General features: G+C 33.1%; 1 protein-coding gene across 1 annotated transcript in view; it reads right to left on the reverse strand.

The window, feature by feature from the left end:
* Positions 1-11,746, reverse strand: part of LOC105620023 (voltage-dependent calcium channel type A subunit alpha-1-like) — a 67,105-nt gene that overhangs the window by 38,764 nt on the left and 16,595 nt on the right. The window contains exons 8-12 of the mRNA XM_012201535.1: positions 11,033-11,092; positions 10,385-10,486; positions 1,770-1,979; positions 1,012-1,445; positions 339-640 (exon numbers count right to left, since the gene is read on the reverse strand). Coding sequence (XP_012056925.1) covers positions 339-640; positions 1,012-1,445; positions 1,770-1,979; positions 10,385-10,486; positions 11,033-11,092 — 1,108 coding nt within the window. The remainder of the gene's footprint in view (positions 1-338; positions 641-1,011; positions 1,446-1,769; positions 1,980-10,384; positions 10,487-11,032; positions 11,093-11,746) is intronic.

The raw sequence follows: 11,746 nt of genomic DNA on the forward strand, positions 1-11,746 counted from the left end.
GGAAAAGACGAGACATTCTCCATTTTATGGCTCTCCGTCATTATTGCGTTTTATATTTTTTAATCTATATTACGTAATTATCAATTTTTTATTAAATACGAATAATATTTATTAATAACTATTAATTATATTTTATCACGAATAATTAATAATCATTTTGTTAAAACAGTTTTGCAATTAAAATATGCACAAAGTCACAACATTTATATATCAAAGATCCTGTGAAATTTTCTATTCTACCTCACATAAAATCTTATTAAACAAAATATTATTTTTTACAAGTACCAAACAAGAAAAGACAAAAATTTTTATAAATATGGTAAAAAGAAAAAACTTACAAATTTTGCATTGGACTTGGAGGGCAGATTTCCACTCTCGATGCATTCGCGGGTCTTTGCAGCGACTCAATCTCTTTCTCGAGTTCCTGCAACTGTTTCTCCTTATCCTTCTCCTGCTGCTCCTCCTCAATAGCGCTTAGTTCTTGCGCCTTTGTGAGATTATCAACAGCGATAGCCAAGAAAACGTTCAGTAGAGTATAGTTGCCGAAGAGCACCAGCACGATGAAGTAAAGCGAATAGGCCATGCCCTGCGACTCGATACCCTTGTACATCACTTCGTTCCAGTCTTCTCCAGTCAGGATCTGTATTATAATCATTATCAATTATTACATTAATCGAATATTTTTTAATTCAAGAAACATCTAATTTTTTATTATTCATGAACAATATATATTTATTATTAGATACGAAATTTCCATTGCATTTAAAGTATACAAAAATTATACTTTCACTATGTATCTAATGTTTCTTTATATTATAAAGTATACAAATTACATGTATCGGCTATCTTTCAAAGGTTAGCGAAACTATGAAACGAATACTTTTCTCGCTTTATCTTTTAAACATTTGGAACAACTAAATGCAATAGAATTAGGTCATATTTGTTAAAAGATCGATTATAACTCATTTACAACAACAAATAAAAATCGTAATAACAATTGATTATACTCACTTGGAAGACAGTGAGCAGTGCGATGGGAAAGGTGTTAAAGTTAGTAGGCGGTGTGCCATCGTTGAAATTGAATTGGCCACCGAATAGTTGCATACCGAGCAGTGCGAATATGAGGATGAAGAGGAAGAGTAAGAAGAGAAGGGAAATGATGCTGCGCATCGAACTTAGCAGCGATATCATAAGATTCCTCAGGCTCTTCCAGTATTTGGTGATCTTAAAAATTCTCAGGAGTCTAAGAGCACGTAGGACGGAGAGGCCGAAAGAATCATCGGTTTTCTTCAACTTGAACCAGATCATTTCGAAGATCGAGGCTGAGATGATGATGCAGTCGAAGCGATTAAAGCTCGATTCGAAGTATGTGCGAGGACTGAGCGCGTAGACTTTTATGAACATCTCCATTATAAAGAGACTCAGGAACACAAAGTCTGCGAAGTCTGCAATAAAAAAATTGAGTTAAATTGGGACTCTTTAGTTCTTGAAGAATTTGAGCCTTTTAGATATAATAAGTTTTCGTTACATTGAAATCCTTCAAATCTTCATTCCCAGGTGAATTTTTCTCAGAATTTTTCATATAATTTTTCAGAATTTCTATATAATTTTTCAGAATTTCTCTATAATTTTATAATTCTCTCACATTTTTTATGCGAATTGGAACATTTCTCAGAAAATTTATATCTTTTCTCAGAAATTTTCATATGTGTTAATCATGAAATATCGTATAATAAGATATTTCATTAATTAATTAAAGGAAAACTTACAGAGGAAATCAGTGAGCCATTTTGGCTGATTGTAATGCACGATGGCTACGCAGACGGTGTTAAAAAACACAAGAACGATGACGAACCAATAGAACTGTTGCGACTTGACGAAATTACGTATCCAAAATCTGAATCTTTTCTCAGTTCGCCAGAATTGTAGGCACGTGCTCTGCTTCTTCACCTTCGACTTAAAGAAGGCTATCGAGAACCCTACAAAGTTTAAAATATTTCTTCAGCATTAAATTATTAAAACATTTAAAACATTTTACAGACCGATCGATTGTCGAAATTTGACAATCGTATGTATTTTTATTTTGATGTAAATTACATAATTTTCCTTTTACTTTAGAATTTTTTACACTATGTCTACATCTTCACGTTTCGTACTACTTGCTAAACTATTTCTGAGACTATAATATAAATAAAAAATCCAAATTATATGATCGAAAATATAATAGTCTACGTTAAAGTCTTTTGAAGTCTTTGAACATTACGCATAATGACATTCTTGTGAAAGTTTTGAGGATAAACCGTATTACGATATACATATTAGGGATTTCTACAGAAAATATATAAGCACAGCATAGCATAAAATCATCTGGACCAATGGATCCAACCGACCAATGTTCATAAAAGTATTAAGATATGATTACCAAAAAGTTAATAGTTTATGAGTTTATATCAATATATGAGTTTATATTTAATATTTTATATCAATATGTGCCAGAATAAAGTGCAAAATATCTCATAAACTATTGATTTTTTGATATTACTACCTTAATACTTTTATGTGCAGAATAATTAGAAGAATCATATTGTGTACAAAAAATCATACAATTCCATTTAAAAAAGTGGAGGTGATCATATTTTTTTGACGCCTTCACCTAGAAAAAAAGTAACATGACCAAAATATCTCCCTCGAAATCATTCCACTTTTGTTTGAAACATTTTTTTTGTATCAAAAATAAACGAAATATTTAAGATGTTCGATTTAAGTGGACCACCGTGTATATATTTATTATGTAATATATTTTCTGATTCGTTTGTTTGAAAGAAAATTTAGAACGATGCTCGTGCAAATGTTCTCAGATCCAAAAAAATCTAATATTTGTATATCATGACATCAACTAATATTTAAAAGCAATATCTAAAAAACTAAAACAGAATTAGCTCCCGAGTTCTTCGATCTGTCTCTCGCGCAAGATCCGCGTGATATTAAGTGATACATATCAGCCACAATGTCAGCAGCAAGTAGATTCGAATAATTATATAGAATACAATAATTACATCCTCTATCACAAATAATCAGGCTTTGATTTTAATACGATACATAATTTAGCTACGCTCATTCGTCTGAATGTGTAAAGTGGCTTTGCCAGTTTATAATACTCTTACATAGAGAGCAATGCATAATTTTGTATGTATTAATATTACATAATTGTTACAAATAAGTATTTCAACTCATAGTAACATTTTTCTTGATAAAAGATTTATAGATTTAATTAATTTTTAATTATTCTCGTTTATTAAAAACTTATGTTAATGTAATTATCATTTACTCAAACATTTTACATGATATATGTGATAGAAAGAAAATCTTTAGCCCGAATTATGCTGAATAAAATTATCTAGATATACTTATTAAACTAATTAATGTGAATTACTTATTAAACTAATTAATGTGAAAAGATTATATAAAATTCAATTGCATGTTTAAATGAAAAAGAGATGATAATTAATACATCCTGCATACGTGAATAGGCAAGTAAGTCATTTACCAAGCAATTATAGCCCATTATTATTATAGCCCATTGTCTAATCATGTATTTGTGATCGTGTACGCACGATGTTATTTGTACGTGTGTGCATGACCAACAAAAAATTCTTTAAAAAAAATAAAACATTACGTAAGATTATAAATACAGCCTTATTTTTACGTAGTTCTTTGCAAAAAGTCATGGCATTCACGGTTGTAATTGTTTGAGCTTTTTCCTAGGCATTGAAACAAGAGGAGCATCTGATAGCGTGTGTTTAGAATATTCATCGGCAAAAATTAGAGGAAGGTATTTTTCGGCGCCATTCTTTTCTTTTCCTTTCGATATGAAATATAAATCAAGCATGAACTTATAATGTTTTTGCACGCATCGGAAGGTACACCGCAACAAATAAATAGGCAGAACACACATCTATGCACACTTTTATTGTATATATTTCCATATAATATCTCACATGCCACACTCAACCGCCATTGCAATACAGGGGGAATTCTGCCGCTTCTTTTACGCTCACCATGTCGTCTCACAGTCGTTCGGGAAGAAAAGAAGATACTCTAACAGCGCTTTCTACATCTAGAGGCAACAACTAACACTACAATTTCCTCCTCACTTAATTTGAAAAAACAAAAAAAGAAGAAAATACAAATCCACTTATAAGTTTAAGATTTTCCGAGATCTCGGCTTGAGCGTCACCGATCTTCAGTGCGGGCACTTAGTGTTCCCGGAAATTTCGCCTATGCTATTTTGTCTGAGCGGTGTGCGCTTATATCACAGTTCGCAGTGATCTTGGAATCGCTAACATTACAACTAATCGATAATGCCCCCTCCTTATCATAGTTATCACTTACGTTAGGGAAGTAGCACTTACAGAAGTGCTTCTATCCGGAGAAATACCGTCATCCGGTAACTTCGAGGCATCAATCATACAAGATTCGGGTAAACGCAAATTACACGCCTGCAGTTGATCAATGTGATGTTTCCAGATACGTCATCCGTTCTAACATTATAAGTAACCGGACTAGTTTGCTCAACAATTTCCGCCTGTCTCCACGACTTTGTCCTATAATCTTTAGCCATCACGGAATCGTCTCTAAAAGTAACAATACGATTGCTCTTAAAAAAACGTTATTGATTACTTCGCTTTTGCTCAATTCTATTTCTAATATCAGGCTTAATAACATCCAATCGTGTTCTCAAACGTCTGTTTAAGTGCAATTCGGCTAGTGAAGCATCCTGTCTCGCATTATCTTTAAATAATACTTTAAATTTCTTTTTAAAGTGCGCACGGCGTTCTCAGCCGCCTCGTTTGACGCGGATATAAGGTACGGTTTTCGTATGCTTAATAGCATATTGCAATACAAACTCTCGAAACTACTCGCTTGAAAATGGCGGACCATTATCAGAAACAATCTGATGTGGCAGCCATATGCTTATATACTCTTTTAAAGCTCTCTAATTATAGATTCCGAAAAAATATCGCACGTTTCCTTAATATCAATTCATTTCGATTACGTCAATTATCACGAGATACATATTAATCGGTCCGCAAAAATCTAGATGATTTGGGCCCTGAGACCACTTCCATGAATGAACGAAGCCTTTGGAGGGAGAGGGGGGAGGGAAGTCGTTCGCGCTCTTTAAATACTCTTTATATGACATTGTTATTTCCTCGATGTCTCTATCTAAATCAGGCCATCAAAAATAAGATCGAGCCAATACCTTCATTTTAACTATCCCGAGATGAGCCTCGTGAAGCTCTTCTAATAAATCAGCTCTCAAAGACTGTGGAATAATAACGCGATATCCTTACATTACGCAATCTTCTTTCAGTGTTAATTCTAAACGACGACTTTGGAATGGTTTAAAGCAGTCATCTATTTTATTAGGCTAACCCCGCATTACAAAATCTCGAACTCTCCTCAAAATTGCATCTTTACTAGTTTCTATGCGAACGACTTTGTTATCCACATTTTGCACTCTTACGATTACTTTTAGATATATTCCTTCGTCTCTTTTAACTCAATTGTGAATATCCACCTCGCCAATTCTCGATAAACTGTCAGCAGGTTCATTGTCTTGTCCCTTAATGTGCTTAATTATAAAATCATATCCACCTTTGCACTCGACTAGCCGCCATCTGTGGAATTCCTTTCTTTGGTCCAAAAATGTACGTAAGAGATTTATGATCAGTTTTTAATATGAAATTACGACCATATACATACTGATGAAATGTTTTCACTTCAAATACCAGAGTAATGCTTTCTCGTCGTTGAGAATAATTATTGAGAATAATTTCTCTGCGCGACTGATAAAATTTTTGAGGCGAAAGCTATTGGCCTATCCGACCCATCTGGAAGAATATGACAAAACTGCCCCTAATCCTATAGATGCGTCACACGTAATTTTAAGTGGACTCTCAGTATCATACGAGGGCAAGTCAATAAGTTTTTAGAAAAACATAGTAAAACACATTTTTTTTGATCGATTCATTTTTTTATTTCTCAACATAATCTTCTTTCAGCTCGAATTAACATCTACACTTGATCTAACAATTCTCCAACTTTTTCAAGCTGTCCGAATAATATGATTTGTCCAACTTTTCAAAATAAGCCTTTGTTTCAGTGATGAGCTGCTCTTTGGTGGTGAATCTCTTTCCTCCGAACCATTTCTTTAGGTTTGGAAACAGAAAATAGGGGACTAAATCTGGCGAATATGCTGGATGAGGAAGCAATTTGTAGCGGAATTTATTGAATTTGGCCATCGGTGCCGAGCATGTGTGAACCCGTGCATTGTCTTGATGGAAGAGCACTTCCTTCTTCGTCAAATGGGGACGTTTTTTCTTTAAAATGTTGTTGAAACGGTCCAATAAGGTTGCATAGTAATCGCATTGATCGTTTGCTTCGACGGAAGATTGATATGAATTATATCGCGTGCATTCCAAAAAACTGTGGCCATCACCTTTCCGGCCGACTTTACGATCTTCGCCTTCTTCGGACCTGGTTCACCCGGTGAAGTCCATTGTTTTGACTGTTCCTTCGTTCCCGTTTCTCGGGTGTGAAGTAATGGATGTTTCGTCCACGTAATGAATCGACGCAGAAATTCATCTGGATTATGTTGAAATATCTCCAAACATTGTTTTGAAATCGTCATACAGTCGCGCTTATGGTCCACAGTGAGCAAACGCGGCACCCATCTTGCCGATAGCTTTTTTACCCAATTGTTCGTGCAAAATTGAAATCATGTGATATGCCTGTGGCCTCAACAAGCTCGCGCACTTTCATTCATCGATCAGTCAAAACAATATCGTGAACTTTATCGACGATTTCTGGCGTAGCAATCTCAATTGGATGTCCTAAACGAAGTGCATCATATGTGGATGTACGACCAATTTAATTTAAATTCATTCACTCAATTATATACAGTCGCAAACGCTGTGCTATGAACATTATCCAACTCGGCTTTGATTTCTTTCGGCATTAAACCTTTCATATAAATGTTGATCACTGCACGAAACTCGTTTTTTTTGCAAAAAATACAAAGTTTGTTCGCTTTAATCATCTACAGAAATGAAATCACGCGATGAATTCAAAATTTTACAGTAATCAGCTGAGAGATGCTACTTGTCAAAAAGTAATGTAACATGACGAGTGCTTTCTGACAGATTTTCTAAGAATTTATTGACTTACCTCGTAGTTAATTAAAATCTCCTGATGCTAGGCGCTCTTTAGCCTTTTTAAAAGTCTTGCTCTTTTGCCATTTTTTTTCTTATTTTTCCTAAGAAGCTCGTACAGCGGGCCTATCATGTCTGAATAATTTTTAATGAATTTAGAATGATAATTAATCATCACTCTAAAAACGATTTTAGCTCCGTTAAGTTCTCGGGTTTTTTAATAAAATCGCATCAACTTTCCTACTCGAAGCTTGAATGTTCTGGACGCTTAAATCAAATCCTAAAAATTCAATGCTACTTTGCGAAAATGCACATTTGTCTCTACTTAAGATTAAGCCACAATTTTGTAATCTTTGTAATACTCTCATTACATTTTTATCATGCTCTTCTCGCGTAACTCCTGTAATAACTAAATCATCAAAGAATATTGTCACATTGTCCAAATTTTGTAAAATCTTTTCCATTTCGCGTTGGAACAAATCAGGCGCTGATGCTATCTCGTAATTCAAACAATCATTTCTAAACAAAGTTATGAGTTGTTATCGTGACTAACGATTTTGATTTCTCATCTAACTCTATCTACTGATAGGCCTGAGTTAAATCTAATTTTGTAAATATCCTACCATCTAATTTCGTGAGAGTCTGACACCCTCGGAATTAGATGTTTATCTACAAGTACGTGTGAATTAAGTGTCACCTTATAATCTCTGCATAAGCGTATTTGACTGTTCGATTTCGGAACTGATACAATGGGCGTTGCCCACTCACTATTTTCAACTATTTCCAGAACCTCTTCTCCAGTTAAATGATTAATCTCTTTTTCGATTTTCTCTCGTAACGCGAAAGACACCGACCTTGGTTTGCAAAACAGATTGGCTCAATCTTTCAGCAACTTAAATTTCTTTTTTGTATAATGCCTTAGTTTCCTAGAAAAAAATGATTCGAATCTTTTACAAATATCATTTGGCTCTTCACTCCCTGCTTTAACTGATAGCTTCTCTACTAATTTATTGAATTGGACAATATCTACAGTTTGAAACCAATATTGACCTAATCGGTGCACTTTTACCTGGTAAAACAAATAATTCAAGTTTCCGGTTTTTATTTTGAAATATTACTTTAACCTTTAAAATACCGAGAGGAACTATCGTCCCCCGTGTATTTTAAAACTACGCTTTTCTTCATTACCGCATTCTCAAACGGCTTAAACTTATCGAAATCTCTCTTTGATATTGCAGAAATCAGCGATCCCGTATCAATTTCGAACGACAGCTCTATTTCCTACTTTCAGGCTTACTTTTAGTGGTTCTATATTACCGAGTATTTTACTACAATCTATATCGTCGTTGTAAAACAAGTTATTTAGGCTTTCATTACTGCTTTCTAGATTCGGATTCTTAACTTCATTTTTAGTCTTTTTGCTCGTTTTTGTTTCCGGTTATTATCTTTCTCGTCTTTATTTAACACTTTAATTTTACAAACAATTTTTAAATGACCCTTTTTTCTGCACGCGTTACATTCATAACTTTTAAAACGACATTCTTTCGATATGTGACCCTTTTTACTGCAACAATAATAGGTTACCACTTTTTTTCTCTGATCATAAAATTGAGTGCGCTGCCTTTGCTGTTCGTCGCGTCATGTTCATAGCTTCACATTCTGTCATCTCCATGCTGTGTTAATCTCCACTGCCTTACATATGTCAACTGTTGTTCTCCCAGCAATCTCTTCTTGATTCTCTCACTGATCAGATCCCATACGAACTGATCTCGAATGTGGCTCTCCAGCTGTTTCCCAAAGTGGCAATGTGCTGATAATTTTTTTAGCTTGGCTAGGTACATCTTAATGTCCTCTCCCGCTATCTGCTTGCATTTTTTGAATTTATAACACTGCGATATTACACTTGGCTGCGGTTGCAGGTGATTTTGCATAATTTCTGCAAGACGCTCCATTGTGAGATTTGCCTGCATAAGTTGCAGAGAAGTTCCTAATCTTCATCTCCCACGTAATAAAAAGGGATACTTGCTTTTCTTTCGGCGCATCGTTACCTAAAAAGTAGTGTGTTAATCTTTCCATCTCATCCAATCTTCTTTCAACAAAAACTCGGACATATTGCCTACAATCCCTTTTATGAGACAATGGTGCCGGAACCTTGTGATTCTTCTCTTCTGGATGCTGTTTCTAATTCCGCCCTCACTTTTGCTAGCTGTTGACTCTCCATTGCCAACAAGCTTCTCTAATACTCTTGTTACTTAGCTCTTTCCGCTAAGATTCTTTCTCGTTTCTCCAGTTCTTTCTGAAGCTTTAATAAATCCATTGTCAACATTTTGTTACTTTATGTCCCTATGACTGCAAACAATTTTTCGTAAATTTCATTCCGCACGTTGAATTCCTTCACTACTACGTTCTATTTTTACAACGATCATCACTTATCCTCGTCGCCAATGTAATGTTTTTGCACGCATTGGAAGGTACACTGCAATAAATAAACAGATAGAACACACGTCTACGCTTTTATATATTTCCATATCTCACATGCCACACTCAATCGCCATTACAATACAAGGGGGAATTTTGCCGCTTCTTTTACGCTCACTACGCCATCTCTTAACCGTTCGAAGAAAAGAAAATACTTTAGCAACGTTTTCTACATCTAATAGTGGCAGCGACTAACGCTATAGAACTTATAAAATATTAACAAATACATTAATAAATGTGAAAATAACGTGCCAACATATAAATGGAGAGAAATTTTAGAACGAAAAAAAGCGGGCCAAATCTTGAATCAACGATTTCCTTTGCACTAATATGAACTTTAAAATCAGAAAGATTGTACTCCTCAAGCACAAAATTTATTCCTCAACTAATTTGATGATTCGCAAAAGTGTGTCCATAATATAACAATTTATATTTTCGTAAATTTTTTTCTTTCTAAATTTGATTGAGTTTGTTTTTTAATTACTTCACATTTCCAAAGGAAATCATTGATTGATAATGTAGGTTTTGATTATTAAAAAATCACTATCATTATCATAAATCCTTACTATTTGAACTCAAGTTCATTCAAATATTCTGAAAAAGAATCATCAACTCGAAATGTAAAAGAAGTAAACAAGAAGAAAAGAATACTCGGCACAACTGGAGCATCAAGTTGACCAAATACAACTCACCATGATCTTCGCCGTTTTCATCTTCCTCCTCCTCTGTATCGGTGCTCTTGCTCTTGCCGAGATTTTTCAATTTTCTTTTTTTTTCCTCCGCTTTTCTTCTTCCTGCGCAAAATAAAAAGATAGATTAAATTATAAATCTTCATAAATTATGGCCTAAATAATCTTTTATTGAAAATATGTAAATATTATGTTTGATTTCGAGAAGTATTGATAATTGAATTATGAAAGAATCACAAACTGCAGAATAATTATATGTTGCGATATTTTTTATTTTGTGCGTAATAAATTGTGTTATTAAATTATTTCTCTAAAATTTACACACAATGTTACATATGTAAGAATGACTTATTACTTGTAAAAAGTAAAAAATTACATTGATTGTTAATCCGCTATTAATAAAATTAATTAAAATTACAAAATATAGGAATGTCTTGTTTAAAAATACAGCATTCAATGCATTGCTAACAAAAAAAAAATTGAAAAATTGAATTTGATTGTGTCGAAAGAAATGCGAGTGCACTCTGAGTACATATTTATATTTTATATAAATGTGTATACGAGCATGTTTCGGAATACTCGCTTCGCAAATCTTTTCAACTTTACGAAAATAAATATTCATAATATCAAAATATATTGCATTATATGGACCTTTTAATATGTATTTTTTCTCTTCTTCCGTGGTCCTCTCTTCGGCGAGTATCATCTCCTCTAAAAAGTAAACATTACGTATTAAGTAATTGATATTATGTGCATTATATTTTTATATACGGAAAGCAACGCGTGGAGAGTCTAGCATATGCAATGAGCTCTAATTTCTGCATACACTGTTTACAAAATAAGTGAATTAAAGTAGATCGATAAAAGAATATATAATATATAACCTTATAATATTTAACCTTATTGTCAATGCATAATTTTTCAACTTTCATTATCACAAAGTTCTCATTAAAAGTGAAAATGAGATAAAATTTGTACAAAACTATTCTTTGTCATTTGAAATCATTTTGAAGGACAGTAAATAGTTTTTGAGACGTTGTAATGAAATTCAAACAATATAAAAATTTTTATTATTTAAAATTCGATATTAGCACTCGGGTATATATCCATGCATTGACAGAAGAGTAAAAAATTTATTTAATTTTCAGAATTACAGAGAGATTATAAAATATAAAATACATTTATTATAAATAATAATTATTTTCTTCTGTCAGTTTTCAGTATATTATATTATTTTTGAGGCATTATTTTATATGCGATTATTTATTTTATAATATCAATTATTTGTTTTATAATATACACACATACATATATATATATATATATATATATATATATTATTTTTTATTATTATATATATATTAA

This window comes from Atta cephalotes (genome assembly GCF_000143395.1).
Source record: "Atta cephalotes unplaced genomic scaffold scaffold00023, whole genome shotgun sequence".
NCBI classification, from domain to species: domain Eukaryota; kingdom Metazoa; phylum Arthropoda; class Insecta; order Hymenoptera; family Formicidae; genus Atta; species Atta cephalotes.